The 18586-nt window shown below is 35.2% G+C and overlaps 1 protein-coding gene across 6 annotated transcripts in view; it reads right to left on the reverse strand.

Moving 5' to 3' along the window:
* DGKB (diacylglycerol kinase beta) overlaps positions 1–18586 on the reverse strand; it is a 586550-nt gene that overhangs the window by 521244 nt on the left and 46720 nt on the right. For 5 of the 6 annotated variants that reach the window (XM_006911956.1, XM_025046894.1, XM_025046895.1 and 2 more), the window contains exon 1: positions 8478–8547. In XM_006911956.1, the coding sequence (XP_006912018.1) occupies positions 8478–8547 (70 nt within the window). Of the gene's footprint in view, positions 1–8477; positions 8735–18586 lie in introns of those variants that run through there. The other variant, XM_006911958.1, reaches the window with a different exon arrangement.

Genomic DNA, 18586 nt, shown 5'->3' on the forward strand with positions numbered 1-18586 from the left:
TGAATACAAAAGATTACATTTGGTCATAAGAACTAAGGACATCCTGCCATTCGTGACAGCCTGGATAGAACTTGAGGACATTATGCTAAGTAAATAAATCAGAAAAGAGAAACAAATATTGTATGATCTCACTTATATGTAGAATAAAAAATAAAATAAAACTTTACAGACAGAGAACAGATTTGTGGTGGCCCAAGCTCAAGGCAAAGGTGGAGGAGGGCTGTGAAATGGGTGAAGGTGGTCAAAAGGTACAAACTTCCAATTATAAACAAATCCTGGGAATGTAATATACAGCATGGGGAATATAGTTCACGATACTATATTGTATATTTGCAAGTTGCTAAAAGTACATCTTAAAAGTTCTCACCACAAGAGAAAAAGTTTGTAACTGTGGTAATAAGTGTTAACTAAATTTAGTGTGCTAATCATTTCATAATATATATCAAATAATTATGTCGTATACCTAAAACTAATACAATGTTATATGGCAATTATACCTCTATTTAAAAAGTCTTGCATATATAACATTCAGAGAGATACTTCGTCGCTTTATCATCCATCATTTGCCACCATATTTGCTTCTTGAATAGATGAAGCTCTTTGATTAAAAGCACCACAATATCCATTTCTGTATTATCCAGAGCCAATCATAATATCTAAAAGTAAAAATACTAAATATTGTTGGCAAAATAATGACCAATGAGTAAAATTAAGTTCCTCTAGTCTGCATACTCATATTTGTGTGTGCGTGTGTGTGTGTGTGGGGGGGTACTTTCTGCTATGATGGAGGTGAGTGAAAAATTAAGGAAATGTACAGTGAATAACAACCATTAATCTATAACTGAGTTAAGGATATAATTTAAAATATGTACAAATACAGTGATAACTTTTGTTATAATTTATCATGCTAATAGTAGTAATAAAAACAAGAGTTATTATTTCTAGATAGAGAGTATTATCCTCACTTTATAGATGAAGAAATAGAAGCTTAAAGAGATTGTGGTAACTTGCCTAATGGTCTAAAGTAAATGGCAGGTTATATTTTACTTGTGTGATACTGGCCACATTAACAGTTTTCACCAAATATTTCAGTTCTCCCCTGACACTGAGCAGACAAAAAGAATGCATTTCTCTCCTCCCCTGAAGTTAGATGTGGTCATGTGGATTACTTAGGCCAAAGAAACGTAAGCATACCATTACCAGGGAGAAGTCTTACGAGCCCACACCCAATTCACAAGCTCTCCATTTCTCACTGCCACAGCATCTGACAATTTTTAAAGTTGATGACCACTCCATGTGACTGGGACTTGATCAAGAACAATGTGAAATTAAACCATTTACTGACTAAGATTTGGAAACGTACTACAAAAAACAAATAAATGTCTGCTTTCTTAAGCCACTGGGATTTTGTGAATTTTTCAGTCATAATCCATTGGCTCACCTTGACCAATACTTCACAGAAGTCCTAACCATAAATCGATAAAATTATTTTTGGCAAGTTTGAAAAATTGAAAAAGATAGATGTTTAAAAATTATTGAAAATTATGTCTTCTTATGATACTAAAATAATGCAAATTTAGACATTTATAATTATTACTCTCTTTACTATTGCAAGATTTAGATATTAAAAAATTTAAGACATATGGACCCAGAGAAGCCACCAACAGAAAATTCATTGTGAAGCAGTGCAACAAATAGGAACCAGAGCCAGAGATGAGGCAAAAGAGATTATGCAGCCAACATACATTCCAGAAATAAAATCTGGGTCAGAGCCAGGAACTGCTGAGTTAATCAATGTGAATCAGAAGAAACAGGGTCGGAAATGAGAAACATGTAATATCTAAAATAGAGTCGCAGATTCCAATTTCAGACCAGGTGTCAGAGCAAAGTCAAGACATTTCACATAAGTAATATAAGCGAGTAGGCCTAAATCAAAGAAAAAAGCCCTCATTTGATATTAAACTACCTCAGTTACCACCATCATAATCCTCATCATAACAATAATATATTGAGTCCTAAGTACTTTACATGCATCTTCACATTTAATCATCATTACAGCCTAGGACATAGGTAAGGAAACTAAGGTGTACATCACAGCACCAGAACGCAAACCCAATTTTATCTAATCAAATAATGTGTTCACAGCCATATACCTAATGACCCTGTGTCATTTCTTTTTTTGTCTTGTACAAAGAGAGTAATTATCAGTAAGTGGCTTGGCCTCCCAAAATAGAGCCAATGTATCACAGGGCAAGGGCCAAAAGTGAAAGCTAATCCCAGCAAGACAAATCAGAAAGAGGGCTAGCATGTGATCTACATTTGCTTAACAACAAATTGAATATATGCACATAGCAGGAAGTCAAGTCTCTCTCTCTCTTCATTCTCCTTATTCCATCTTGTATGGATCAGGCACAAAACATTTCTCAAAGACAAAATTAGACCTTCAAGCTAGAGCTGGGTTCCCCAACTCCTGAGCTGTGAACTGGTACCAGCCTGTGGCCCGTTAGGAACCAGGCCACACAGCAGGAGGTAAGCAACGGGCGAGCAAGCAAAGTTTCATCTGTATTTGCAGCCACTCCCTAGCGCTAGCATCACCGCCTCAGCTCCACCTCAGATTATCATTAGATTCTCATAGGAGCACTGGTCCCTGGTGCCAAAAAGGTTGGGGACTGCTGTGCTAGAGAGTAAAATTTCTTGAGAGAGTAAGCTACTTAAAATGGAGGAGAACTTTACTACATTTTTATTACAATTGCTTCATGGTTTCCTTCTCATCTCTCTTCTTTCCCCTCCCATGTTTATCATAAAGGAAGAGTGAGGAAGATTCCAAAGAGGAAGGAATGAGTGTGGGTAGACTACAGGAATATGCCTCTGCTTTAGCCAGAGCATCACCAGTGTTGACATAATCAAGTCCAATCTACGAGGATAAGAAACTAGAAAGACATTTTGGGACCAAAACCGTAGTTAGCAATTTTGCCTCTTTGCTTTTGCTGTATGCAAAAACTCCGTGAGAAATGGCTGTGGCTGATGGAGATATGAGGACCTGAATCCTGGATTCCAGATTTCCCAACCTTGGAAGCATGATTAATAATAACCCATCATCATATTGATCTTCATTAAGAAACATAAATGAATTATTATCTTTTGATCTTCATTATCACGTATTGTGTCACAGCAATGGGCCAGTTAATCTACCTATAAGAGGTCATTTGCCTCCCTCAACTGCTTATTGTGAATACTAAATAAATTAATAATTGTATATCTTTTAGAGTAGAGAACTAAAAATCTATTATTTATTATAATTATGTTTATTATCTTGTTAAATCCAACAACAACACTTTGAGGTAGGACTCTATTCTTCCCAGTGAGAAAGCGGAGATGCAGGTAGTTTATGTCACATTTTCAAGGTCATACTACTAATAAGAACATGGGGCTGCGCTACAACACTGTCAAATACTAGTTTGCTCGCAAAGCCTGTGCTTTTTCCACTAAGTCATGCTGCATGCTTCTCTCAATAGAAGAAATTGTACAGTAGGTCCAAAATTAGGCACATCGGTCCTTACTGAAAAGAACAAGTTCATCATAATTTTGCAACTCTCTACAATGCCAGCTGCTATAAAAATATGAAATTCATGAAAGTTTGGAAGTGTTCCCACCATAATAACACAGTATTTTTTCAAAAATAATTTACATGCTATGTAACACACTTTATATATAGCAAATAAAAAGCTAATCCTAAGTGACAACATGTGGGCAGATAATGAATCACTTGGAAATACTGTGTAGATTCTACATAGAAAATAGTGTTATCCATGAAAAGACTTGGAGTTTCTTAACCCTTCTCAGTGCCATGAAACCACAGCAGGAAGCACTGACAAACTAATAATGTGATAAGCTCTATTCTCTGCACGGCAGGAATGAGAGCTATCTTATAACTACAATTTGGATGACTTCATATAAAGTGTGGAAAAGAAAATTATACTCCTCTCCCACATATCAATGGAAACCTTTCCCATGGAGTGACTCAGCCTGAAACCCTAAACAGGAGCATGGTCTCAGCATGCTGTAGGCAGCCACAGCAGGCTTCACATTAGCTGCCTTCACCATTTGTGGGGACAACACAGAACGGAGGCTGCCAATTGCACAGAAGCTTTTACCTTGTGGGAAGAATCTAGTTTTATAACAGAAAATAAGACACCGACTCAATGCTTCAAAATGTGGCATTTTTCTACTTGATCAACGATATGTTCAAACAGCCAACATAACACTTGCCCCCTCTCTATTAAAATAATTATTATAAACAGTTATATCATTTACAACTTGCCAGGCAATGTTCTCACTACTTGACATATACTAACTCATTCAATTTAATACTTACCACACGACATATTTACCATTTTCCTCATTTTACAAGTGTAAAAAATGAGACACAGAGATATCAAGTAACTTTCCCCAAAATATAAAATATAGTAGGGTTTGGATTTGAATATGAGCTGTCTGATGTGCTAGCTGCCTAACCAGGAATGCTGTGCCAATATCACTCTACCACAATTAACCATGAGAAAAGCCTAGAAGTGGAGAAAACATTTATAGCGGAAGGGTATAATGAACTATATCAACTGCATACTAGTGCATATGTTAAAACCCCATATCCAACGTGAAGGGTCTTTGGGTGGTAATTAGGATTAGATGAGGATGGAGACCTGATGAACTGGATTAGTGCCCTTTTAAGAGTCCTTGGAGAGTCTGTTGCTCCTCTTTTGCTCTTTCCACCATGTGAGGATACAAGGAGAAGTTGATAATTTGCAACCGAGATGAAGGATCTTATCAAACATGATGGCACCCTGAACTTAGACTTCCAGACTCCAGAACTAAGAGAGAAATAAGCTTTTGTTGTTTATAAGTCACCCAGTCCATGGTACTTTGTTATGGCAGCCTGAATGAAATAAGACACAGGTATATTGTGGCAATTATGGAGAGAATCCCAAATCAGATAACTTTGGGAAATGATAGTCCCTAGGTTCAACATTGAATGATTTGCTTTTGCTGGAGTAGGGGTTTCCATAAATTCATTCAACTTGAAGAGTTTCACAGCCCGTCTCCAAAAAGCAGATAAAACACTTATTTGATATGTACCGTGTATATTAGCATGTCACGAGTTTAAACTTAAATCAATAACTTGTTCTTTTATTTAGTCATTTGACACATATGAATAATTTCTTATTGAAAGATACAAAACAATTAAAATCCAGAAAGAGTATCCAATATACCACTTTTATAATAAGAATATGGAGGAATGTCACTTTGCCCACATTGCATCATGACATGAAAAGTCTGATCCTTAATTGCTGCTGATAAACTGATCACATGTACTAAATAGCATGGAACATATACTACTTTTTTATAATATGCAGGATGATAAGTGTCTTTTCAATTATAATTTGACCATGGCAATTTATGATATGAGGATACATTCTAATCATGACAGCCTTAGATTCCTAATTATATAGGACATTTCTTTGAGTATTAAGTTAAGCACTTTTCATGTTGTCTTGGTTATTTTAAAAGCATCAAATCTAATGACCACGAAATCATCACTATTTTTTTCATTTGCAGTTAGTTAATATATCTTCTCATAAAATCCATTTTAATAAAGTTCTTAAACTCACCATGCTACTTCTTACTACCAATTAACCTTTGTCTCAATATTACAACTTTTATATTATAACAATTTTTATTACTACTTTTCTTAGGCATTCATACAAATTAATTACTAAATTAAGCATTTTTATGATATAATTAAATGCACCCCCATATTCTTAGATAATAAAATAAAAGTAGTAGTCTATAATATATTTAAAACTTTAGTATTGAAGTCTAATAACCAATTCAAATGAGATTTGAGTATCTGAGCAAGTCATTATAAATGATATTTTAGCTATCATAGCAATAATTTACCTATTTTATATTAAAGTTTCCTATAAGACATTTTTTCCCTGAGTACTCAAATACTGGAAAATAGCTTTTAATATTTAAGCCAAGTTCAATAAACCTAAACCAAACTCAATGTTTTCTGTACTAAAGGATTATGTCACCAAAATCTCCCATCCTCGAAATTCAATCTTTAGGCTAAATTTTAGATCTCTCTCTAATATATATCTAGTTCTAAATTCTCATATTTTATTATTTCCCACGCTCTCCTCTGTTAGTTTTAATCTAAATTTCCACTTTTCTGGTTACTTTTAAACATCCGCATTATTTAGTCTATTTCAATAGCCTACTGGCCTGACTGACTCTAGTCTCTTTCCATTAGCACATTCTATTTTCATAGTTTTAATCGAAGTTCTTGAAGCATAACATTATTTATATCGCTCTACTCTTAAAACCCTACAATTACTCCTCACTGCCTAACTCAGGTTTAGCATTGTATATTTTGATTCCATCTTGTTTTTACAGCCTTAACTCCACTTACTCCCTTAATCTGTGGTGTGAATAAATGTGAATCATCTCTCTCCTTTAAACATATGCTGAATTTTCATTTTTATCCATATCATTTTTCTCTCCATTTACCTTAAACCTGTATTTCAAGATTCATCCCTATTTCTTTCATAAAGACTTCCCTTTTCCCCTCTTGAACTGAATACTAAAGACCTACAGAACACCAAACTTTGCTTGTGGCCCTTACAATATTCTGACCAGAAATAGTCATCTATTTACTAGTTTTTAGCCTTCATTAAACTGTAAATTCCTTGATGGGAGGAGGAGTCCATACTTGTTCATATTTGCATTTCCATCAGCACCAAACAGAATACTCTCCCTAAAGAAGATACTGAAAAATATTTACTTAATTTGGGAGAGAAAAAAACAAAAAGCATATAGAAATTGGAAAACATAGGTTAATCATTTAAATCAGTTTACAAAATATTGAATATAAGAATATAGACAAGAATTCAGCCATTCTGGGCTAAATTTTCTTTATGTCATAAATGAATAAATTGTGCTTTCAGTGGTTCAAAACAGTTTTTCAGTATGAGGACCACATTTTGATGTCAAAAATTTCTGATCCCTCCTCCATATTATAGTTATGTTTTTATTATTATTCACTAACACAATGCATATGTTTATATGAATTGGTGACTTTCCTGGAAATACCCAGCAGCACTCTTACACCTTCACCCAGAGTACTGGAGCCCTCAAGTTAGGAAGATTCTAGAAAATCTGTAAAGTTGGCCTTTTCAAATAATATGTATTAAGTGTTTATTAATGTTCCTGACATAACATGTACTTGTGTGTTATTATTTATTGTTATCATCACATCTATTTCTTATTATTCCAAATCCCTCTTCCAAGTTTAACTCTTTTCTCTGCTTCTCCTTCATACTATTCAATTTATTTCTGACACTTATCCTCCTACATGCCATACATCTCTCTGCTTAAGCATCACCAGCTGCTTCAGTTTTTGTCTTTTTCACTATTATGTGCAATTGATTCTTTCTGTCTTTTCACTTCTAGCATTTTATTTTCCCAATACAATGTTATTCCCTTGACTCTCAACCCTTCTTATTACATTCTTTATACAAGTTATTTTTTCTCTATTCATCGTCTTCCAATCCTTTTAATGTCTCCTATTTATTAGTTACTTCTTTTTTTACCTTGACCTAACTACTATTTGTATGCAGAGCTGAAACTCATTTTGTGAAACAGACATATTCCTGAAAATTTATGGTAAAAACAAACGTCTTGTAATCAAAACCTTACTGTGGAGATATATATATATATATAGATAGATAGATAGATAGATAGATAGATATAGATATAGATATAGATATAGATATAGATATAAAAATTAATATTTAAAAATACCTTACTATAAAGCAAATTACCACAGCCTATCTTTTGTATAAATGCATGCACTAAACAAGTTGGCCTAAGGTCCTGACAATTTTTTTTTTTTAAACCTCTATTGCCAACTCCATAATATATCTATGACTCCCTACTCCCAGTTTTTTCTGAAACTTTAAGCTGACAAACAGGAAGAAAAAATCCTTACATTTCTCCTTCCTCCTGATCTCTCTGAGTCGGGTCCTACTAACTCAAGTATATCACCATTTTTTTTCTCCTCCTTTTACTTCCTTATTACCGTTTTTATGCTCCTGTCATCCTTCTCCTTGGATACAGCCTCACTAGTCTACATTCTCCCAGGCTGCCTTATCTTGTGTTTTACTTCTTTTACATCTGGAGTGTTTTCAAGTTCAGTTTTGCATCTAACATGCTGTTTCTTTTCTCCTAGATTTGATGTTTGATTTAAGTGTATCATTTCCTTTTTCTCATGGTAAAAAGGTAGTCTCAAACCAACCTATTTTGCAAACACAAAAGATACACCTATATCTATCCTGATGCTGAACAGAATCTGTAATCTGTTTGTGTCAACCAACAATACCTTATTTAGCACAAATGCCAAATAAAATCAATATACTTACACTCAGCATATTTCTGAAGTTGAGAAAATTCTGAGGGGCTGAGGTGGGCCCACTTTTCCTGGTTTGTCATTGTGGTGATGAGGGCTCTTACATACCAGGTGAGAAATTCTTTATTCAGGTGTTTGGCAGAATTCTATGCTTCAAAGTTTCCACCAGACATCTTTCATGATAAAATATATCGAGCTTTAGAATATGCAATCTGTCAACATGAAACCACTGTGGATGTGAGATTGTAGTTTCAATAATGTATCAAAGCACTGTAAAAATAGAAACAAAGATCGAAAGATTAGTATTATTGCAGAAAGAAGAGAGTCAACAAATTATAGAATGTTAAGGATTTTTAATTCCTAAATCATGTAAAGTTTTTCTATTTTACATAATGCTCAAACTTTAATTGCTCATTCACCCTTTAATGGCATGTTTTCATACATTTCCTAATGTCAAATCATAGAACTAAATAAGATCAAGAATACAAAATGTAATAAGAATTTTATAAAGCCTAGTTTTATACAAGTAGGTTTTTTGTTTAATTTCATAAACTTCATATTCCAACAGCAGACATGGTAGTAATTTTTATTAATCACAACTCATCAATTTTTAATATCTAAACAAACATAATATAAAAAATTTAGACCCAAATTATTAAATGAGGTTACATAAGCTCTATAGTTCCTTACACATACAATCTGCTTAGTGTACCAAATTTCCAGCAATGACTTGAAATGAGCTTCAGTACCAACACAAATATTCACAACCAAGCAAATCAATTTTGCAGATCATATAAATTTTTTCTCTAGTAATAAAATAATTTTAATTTTACGATTTTTTTAAAATCTCAATAAAAGTTACTAAATAAAAGCAATTCCAAATGTCTAACAGATTTGCATGATAGTAGATACTACTATCTACTATTGTGAATCATGCTTAAAAATAAATTCCTGGGTTGTCAGGTATCTACTTTCAGTGCTACATCTATAAAGACAAAGTAAAATTCCATATGACTTCAACTTTTTATCAGAAATAATATTCAGTTGCTCAGTAATCAACCAGAATGGCAGTGTGATCATTGTAGAAAATGAGGCATTTAGAAACAATTAGAGAGTTTATACAATTGTATGTTTGGAAGAAAGCTTATACAGATGCTATTACCTATAGCCATGGTACCTTATTGGGCCTAACAGTTCTTCAGAATTTCTTTACCGTTCTCCATTATCAGTCCCAGGACCTCACTGGCATAACCTGTCATCTTTGCCTTAAAAAACTGTTCTTGTTGGTCTCATCTGTTCATTGTTTTTGCACTCACTTTTACAAAATGATCCTTTTCTACTTTAGGTAAAAATGAAGATGCTGATGTGTTAGCAGAGGCCAAATTACTAGATCTCATTTTCCTCCCACAGAATGCTCTTACATTACAACCAAGACTTTGTGGAAGCAATGCAAACTAAAAGGAATGGGAATGTGTGATGGACATTTCCTTGTGTTGTTTACCTTGTTTCTTCCTGTTGATATCATCCTTTACATTGATTTCATCCTAATTATTTGCTTTTCTCCAGTTACATGCAATTTTAGTGGGACTATAAAACAAGGTGTCCTGTCTTTCCTAACCAAAGGGAGACAGATGATTCAGTCACATTTGACACATTAGACTCTGTCTTTTGGGGCTTTAAATGTTGACTGAAGTGATTCAAAGACAGGATGAAACAGTTGTATCTAAATAATTACAGCAATAATTGGATACCTGTCCCAATCTGAGACTGACTCTCCACTTATCTTACTTCTGGAAGCAAGAAATATTCTTTTAATGAATGATTAAATGGGCCAGAAACAGTTTTTATTTCCTCCAACTCAAAAATCATAGCTAGTGATGACAAAAGTCCATTTATTGAGCCCCTCTGTATGCCAAAGGCATTATAGGCACTGGGAATCCAACGAAAATCAAATACAAATCTGTGTGGTTCTAAGTCTCCCATTTCAACAGGCAAGGAAATTGACATCGGGTGACGGGAATCTGGTAGATATGAAAAAAACTTCTAGAAGTCCACTCAATATTCATCCTCTCTTGACTCCTTGGTTACAGAACCCTAATTTTATTGAATAAAAATATATCCATCTAAACAGCTACATTCCTCAGGTTATTTGCATGGAGAAGTAGCCAATGAAATATAAGTAGATATTGGGAGAGGTACGTAGAAAATTTGTATTTGAAGAAACAGGTGGCAAGCTCTTTTTCAGCATTTTTCTTTCCTTCAACTTCCTATCTGGAATGTTGATATGTTGGCTACAAATTGAGTAGTTTCTATCAATATAGCTTTTAGAATAGAAGTCATGTACTAAGAATGGTAGAGTTCCATAAAGTAGTCAGGGGTAGGCAAACAGCTAATGGCATAAATATTTGGTCGACCACCTAGTTTTGTAAATAAAGTTTTACTGAAACGCAGACAAACCCATTAGAAAAACCAGCAAGAGCTCAATTTTTGAAGAGATAAAGAGGTTCGGGTACTATCCTGAAGGTAATAAGGAACAATAAAAGGACTACAAAAAAGGGGGGAGGGGCCAGATATCTGACCACTTTGGCAAAAAAATGACATTTTGGAAAAACGTCAATGGAAAAACGTTTACTTTCTTTTTATCTCACTTGTATTGTTGTGACACTTCCTAATTGTCACCCTTAGTGTTCTCTTTCCTTAACATGGCCTATTCCTATTGACATCCATCAATAGTCATAAACTAAGTTGATTCCAGAGGCCTGTTGGACAAATTACCAACAATATTAGTTAACAAATTAGAACAGCGATTAATTAATTATAGCTTCCCAACTGCTCTGAAAAAAATCCCCCTGTTAATTAATTATAAGAAACTCAAATTTAAAATGGCTAGTTATCTGACATCCTTCAGATCTTTTCATGATCATTGTCTTCTCAGGAAAGTCTCACCTGGTCATTCGATTTAAAACTGCACACTCATACACACCATCTCTTTATAATACTTTTATTTGTTTTGAATATAACATCTTATCTTCAACTATTTAACTTATTTATACTATTTAATATTTGTCTCCTCACACAAGAATTAGGGGCAGCATGAGTAGTTTTGAGCCTTAATGAGATTCCAAAAAAAGAAAACAGGAACTGAAAATATTTATTGCATTTGCCCTTGGTAATCATCAAGATGTATGCATTTTATTCTGTGTTACCATTCTCTCATGAGCTGTAGGATCTAAGACCCATGACAGCAAAGATTTTTGTGTTTGTTCACTCCTATTTTCTAAGTGCTTAGAAAAGTGATTGGTAAACAGTAGTTGGTCAATAAATATTTGTAGAAAGAATTCATATTTATGCTTTTTTTTCCATAAAGACAAATTTGAGTAAGAGAGTTACAAGGATTACTGAAGATGAGAAAGAAAAAATGGTGCATAAAGAAGGCATCAGGAACAAAAGTCACTGTGGGCTTTAATTTTCATAGGAGCCACACCATTTTCCTTAAACTAAATAGATACAAATAAAAGAAATTGTACTTAGGAATACAAAGCTTTTACAGTTCTCTCCTTACTCAGGAAAAAAAAAAAAGGCTTTATTTCACATAGTTTGTAAATATTTTCTTTTTTGTTGTTGTTACATATAACTAACCCCATATAAATGAGCGTCATCCCAAGCAATGCCTTAATTGAGATGTCAGTTAACAAATTTGTAAAAAAAAAAAAAAAAAAATTACATATGAACATCAGGACTACCTTTTAAAAAATATTTTCAATATCTAACAAAATATTATTTAGCTTTCTTTGTTCTAGCATGACCTTGTCAACTTAGGTGTTCAATATCTTTGTCAAGTACAGCTTTTCTGAATTGATTTAATCCAATTTGCATTTTAACAAGTGATATTTAGAAAGTAACGGCACCCTTGACGACTAAAAGTAAATTCTCTTCAGTATTTGATTTGGATTATTTTAACACCAATATGCTTAGAATAAAACCTGTCTTTCTCATCTTTCTCCAAGTGAAAGCTTTTAGTTGCTCACAATTCTGGTAGTTCTCACTCTCATCATGTGATGTGACATGTAGCCAACACAGAAAAAAACATGGGTGGGGTACAGATGAAGAAGATTTTTCTCATCAAATCTTTTATACTAATTGAATTGACATCAGAAGTATGTGTAAAGAGAAACTTTGCATGTGTACTATTAAATCAAGAGGCACAGCTATGCTTTATGACTCAGAAAGAAATGGGAATGGAATTTCCAGTCAAGATGATAGAGTAGGTAAACACTGTTTTTTCTTCCTCTAAGGACTGCATCAAAAATACAACTAAACTACAGAACCACCACTGAGAACTGCCTGAAGTCTAGCTGGATAAAAGTTCTACAACTAAGGAAACAAAGCCAATTCTAGACTGGTAGGAGAGATGAAGATGGTCAATTGGCTGGTCCCACACCCACATGTGGCAATTAAAAATCAGGAGGCATATCTCAGCTGCAGAGGTCTCCTTGGAGGAGCAAGGGGTCCCAGCCCCACACCAGGTTCCAGTGCAGAGAAGAGAAAGTCCCACAGATTCTGTCTGTGAAAACCAGCAGAGATTGTGGCTGAGTAAGATGAAGGGCAGCTGAAGTCCCAGGCACTCCTCTTAAAGGGCTTGTACCCAAACTTACTTACTGATGGACTCACTCACTCTGAGATCCAGTGCTCAGGCAGCAGCTTGAAAGGAACCAGGGACATACGAGAAGGATCTCAATGGTCTGGCTTCAGGGCAAGGGCTGAAGGAACAGCTTTCTCTCAGACAGAAGTGGCAGTAGAATCCATTGTTCCTTCATGGAGTTCTCCCCTCTCCCAGTGTGCAGACACAGGTAGGCACCACATCTAAGTTCCCATCAACCTAGCTAATACCATTAGCCCTGCCCTAATGTTTCCCTGAGACCTCAACCCACCCAACTTGCAGCCCCGGACCTTTCTTGGAGCACACCATGTTCTTAAAACTCTCAAAAGTTAACAAAATCCAAACAAGTGGCATCTGGCCTCAGCATGCCCTGTAACTCTCCCTGAGCATCCCCAAGCTCAACACTCGTGGCTGCTGGCCTCAGTTTGTGGCTTGGCCTCTCAAGGCAACCCAAGGCCATTGTGAGAGGTGGCCATCTGAGGATTTCTTAGTGGCTTATGCCAGGTGGCCACAAGCAGGGCACAGAATGCAGCTGAACTTGGCCTGAGGTGAGGCTCTTCCCAGGAGGTCCCTGGGTTGGCATGCTCCTGGTAGCCATTTTTTGACCTAGCCATAGCACCACCCAGGGTTGCATCTGAGGATGACACACCTAGAGGGCACACTAGGAAGGCACCAGTGCCATCCTAAAGTGAATTCTGATCCATAGGGTCAGTCCTTGTATAACAGCTCCTCCACTGTAGTCACCAACCAGTCCTCACAACAAGTCAGTCCCCAATGATGTCCAAATAGCAACCAAGGCTCAACTACAACAAGAGGGCACACACAACTCATAGGGAGAGATTGGGCCATTGGGTCCCACAAGACATCTACTACATAAGGCCACTCTACTAAGACTGGGAGACCTATATTGTATAGAAACACAGGGAGGAAGCTAAAATGGAGAGACAAAGAAATGTTTCCCAAATTTAAAAAATAAAAATAAATTAAAAGAATAAAAAAAAAAAAAAAACAGAACAAAGCACCAGAACTAGAACTAAACAAAATGGAGACAAGCATCTGAACTCTACCAGATGCAGAGTTCAAAACACTGATTATAAGGATGCTCAATGAACTTAGGGGAAGAGTAGGCAAACTTAATGAGAACTTTAACAAAGGGGTAGAAAACATAAAAATGGAGATAGAAAACATAAAGAACCAGTCAAAAATGAAGACTACAAATGTTATTGAAATAAAATGTTGTTAGAAGGAATCAACAGTAAATTAAAAGAAGCAGAGGATCAAATCAGCAATTTAGAAGATAAGATAGCAGAAAACAATCAGAACAGCAACAAGAAAAAATAATCCAAAAAAAAAATGGAAATAGTTTAAAAGAACTCTTGGACAACATCAAGAATACCAACATTCATATCATAGAGATACGAGAGGGAGAAGAGAAAGAGCAAGGAATTCAAAACCTATTTGAAGAAACAATAATGGAAAACTTTCCAGACTTGGAGAAGGAAATAGACATACAAGCCCAGGAAGCTCAGAGAGTCTCAAACAAGATGAACCCAAAGAGGCCCACATCAAGACACATCATAATTAAAAAGCCAAAGTTTAAAGACAAAGATAGAATTTTAAAAGCAGCAAGAGAAAAGCAATTAGTTACCTATAAGGAAGGTCCCATAAGACTGTCAGCTGATTTCTCAACAGAAACTTTGAAGACCAGAAGGGATTGGCATGAAATATTCCGTGATGAAAAGCAAGTACCATGATTACCCAGCAAGCTATCACTTAGAACTGAAGGACAGATAAAGAGCTTCTCAGACAAGAAAAGCTAAAGGAGTTCATCACCACCAAACCAGTATCACAAGAAATGTTAGAGGGACTTCTTTACAAAGAAGGAAAAGAAAGATCAAAAATATGAATAATAAAATGGCAGTAACTACATATCTATTAATAATTTTTTAAATGTAAATGGATTAAATGTTCCCATCAAGAGATAGGGTGGCTGAATGAATAAGAGAACAAGACCCTCACATATGCTGCCTACAAGAAACTCACTATAGACTGAAAAATACACACAGACTGAAAGCAAAGGGATGGTAAAAGATATTCTATGAAAATGGAAAGAAAAATAAAGCTGGGGTAGCAATACTTATATCAGACAAAAAAGACTTTAAAACTCTACTTCTGGGTATTTATCTGAAAAAACCCAAAACACTACTTCAAAGAGACATGTGAATCCATATGTTCTTTGCAGCATTATTTACAGCAGCTAAGACATGGAGGCAACCTGAACGTCTGTCAACAGATGAATAGATAAAGAAGAGGTGAGCACCTTGCCTGTGCCCACCCGGAGCCTGCGGTTCTCCACTCACTCCATATCCAGTGAGACGTGCCGCACAATGACCGAGTGGACATGGGCAGAGTGGCAGTAGCCAGGCTCAGACTGGGGCTGCTGCTTCTGGTGCTGCTCTTACCACCGCAGATTTATTCAAAACAAACGACTGCTGTAACAGTTTTAAGTAACCCCACCCACAATACTTCAACTACCCCAAGACCAGCAAATGCCACCACTAAGGCAAGTGGCAGTGCTCTCCAGTCAACAGCCAGTCTAGTCTCTTCATGATCTCGGTCTCCCTTCTACAACACTACTGTTAGGAGACTCAGGCCAAGAAGTGTCTATACTTCCCCATCTCCTAAACTGAATCAATGGTGTCTAGACAACCAATGTGACAAGGAAAAAACAGGTCTTCGTTGAATCTGCTAATTCCACACTTTATTTTATTGACATAGAAAACGTTGAAGATCCCAAATTGGATTGGTTTGAAGAGCATGCACAGTGTTTGACTAGATGATGAATGAAATATTAAATCTGCTGGAGTTTCATATACAAGATGAAGAGAGACATCCAAAATCAGTTAAGAGATGATTTCCTTAAATGTGGCTTAAGAAGTACGGACTCATAAAACTTTACCCTGAAAATGAATAGCTTTTTTCTTATTTAGAGATAAAGGATAAGATTCGGAACAAATTCAGTTTTCCTTTGGTTCATTAAAGCTATAAGGCCATAAAACAGGTAGTGCAAAAGCTTCCATGACTCTTTTTTTTTTTTAACTTTATATTATTTATTTTTTATTGAGTTTATTGGGGTAACATTGGTTAATACAATTATATAATTTTCAGGTGTACATTATCATTTGATATCTGTATATTCTATTGTGTGTTCACCATCCAAAGTCCAGTTTCCTTCAGCTACCATATATTTGATCCCCTTTACCCACTTCACCCTCCCCCTAACCCCTATATTTGATCCTCTTTACCCCGTTTACCTCCCCACTCATCCCCCACCCCACTGGTAACAAACAGAGACTTATAGACATGGACTATAGACTAGTGGTTACCAGTGGTTTCCATGATTCTATTGAAGGAACCTCCAGGTCTTTCTGTAAATCCTCGGTATATTGTTTTACAGTACTAATTTAATGCCCTCACTCCAGATAAAGTTTTATGTTGTTAAGCTGTCACTTCCCTTGGGAACTGAACTCTTTCTTTTGAGGCTTTGGATTTGACATTGCATTTGACTTTTTATATAGTATTTGACATGTGCCAGAGAAATGATGGATTGGAATCTACCCCAAATTCAAGCATAATGAGTAAATTTTGCTTATATACTTACCACCTATCCTTACTCAAGAGTACCAGATTCATTGAGCTAAACTAATTCCAAAGAAGTAGAAGTACACTGACCTCAATTTTAAAATGCTTTTTATTTCTGCATATGTTGAATACTTTTTACAATTTAAAAAATGGTATGTTTTGAAGGCAAAATTGACAAATCTTAAAATTGAAAAGGAAAATATGTGAAGGAGCCAAAACTATAAATCAGGTATTTGAGAAGTTAAGATTAGAAGTTTACTTACATTAAATTCAGAAAAACTTTTATATTCTTTCTGTATATACTTTAAAAAAAAAAAAACAACTATGAATCAATCAGGATAGCTATTTGGAACACTTTGTTACCAGTTAATATTTTTAGATAGAACCTGGTCCTCAGTTTAATGGGGGCTTGATTCTGGAAAGTATATCTTTTCACAACTACCTCGATGCATAGAAATCTTTTTAAAAATAGACATTCCCTAAAGTCTTTTGTTTGCATGGTCACACATTGATGCTTAGATGTTCCAGTATCTAATATGGCCACAGTAGCCTTGATAACCAGTCATTTTTTTCCATCTTCAGAAACCTACACAGAAACATCATATCCAACAGATATGTGTGCGAATGAACATTCCCTTTTGTTTCATACCTGAATGCTATACAACTATTTTGGATTGTATATTGTGTTTGTGTATTTATGCTTTCTTTCATAGTAATTTCTCATGTTATGGTATTGATTTGCATTGAACACAAACTGTAAATAAAAAGAAATGGCTAGAAAAAAAAAAAGGTGATACACATACACACAATGTAATATTACTCGGCCATAAAAAAAGAAAGAACATGGATGGACCTAGAGGGTATTGTGCTCAGTGGATTAAGTTGGACAAAGACAAATGCCATATAATTTCACTTACATGTGGACCCTAATGAACAAAATAACAAAACAGAAGCAAACTTGTAGATACAGAGAACATTTTGATAATTGCCAGATGAAAGGGGGTAAATGAAAAAGGGAAGGAATTAAGAAATACAAATTGGAGTTGCAAAATAGTTATGGGAATGTAAAGTGTCATATGGGTACTAGATTTATTGGGGTGATCACTTCATAAGTTATTTAAATGCCTAATCACTATGTTGTACACCTGAAACTAATATAGTATTGTATGCCAACTGTAATTAAAAATATATATTATATTAAAAAATAAAGATGGGAATGATGGCAGCACTCTCTTATAGTCTCTGCCCCTTCATAAATATATAGAATGAGAATGACAATATTCAGCTGGGATTTCCTATGGTACACTCATGGACTTCATATTCCCCCACAAGGGGCTTTCTTTAGATACATAAAATGAATACCAAGAAGGATCCATTTGGCTGGCTGTTGGAAAATAATTTAATCCTGGCATTCTCATCTGTTCAACGGATGTGCTACTCTGCTTAGTAGGTGGCAGTAAATAATTATGTTGAAGGCTTTGGAGAAGGCTCTCGGCCTATTGTACCTTAACTGAAACACATTTTTCATAGAGAAGAAAATCAATCTCCTCATAAAGGAGCCACAGTCAATGTCTAGATAAATGGATCTGGTGAATTCAAAACATTAGTTGTTAGTCGCATTAAATGCAGATTTCTAAATAATTATTAAAAGTCAGTATATCATGACTCCAATCATTGAACAGTTAATACACATTAAGGCACATTAAAGACTATAAGTACACAAATTTAAGGTAGTTTGAGGACTGAAAATATTTACTGGTCCCAAGGGTTATGAACTTCAAATTATAAAGTAACTAATGGAAAAATCATAGAGAAAGGAT

This window comes from Pteropus alecto, unplaced genomic scaffold (genome assembly GCF_000325575.1).
Source record: "Pteropus alecto unplaced genomic scaffold, ASM32557v1 scaffold21, whole genome shotgun sequence".
NCBI classification, from domain to species: Eukaryota; Metazoa; Chordata; class Mammalia; order Chiroptera; family Pteropodidae; genus Pteropus; species Pteropus alecto.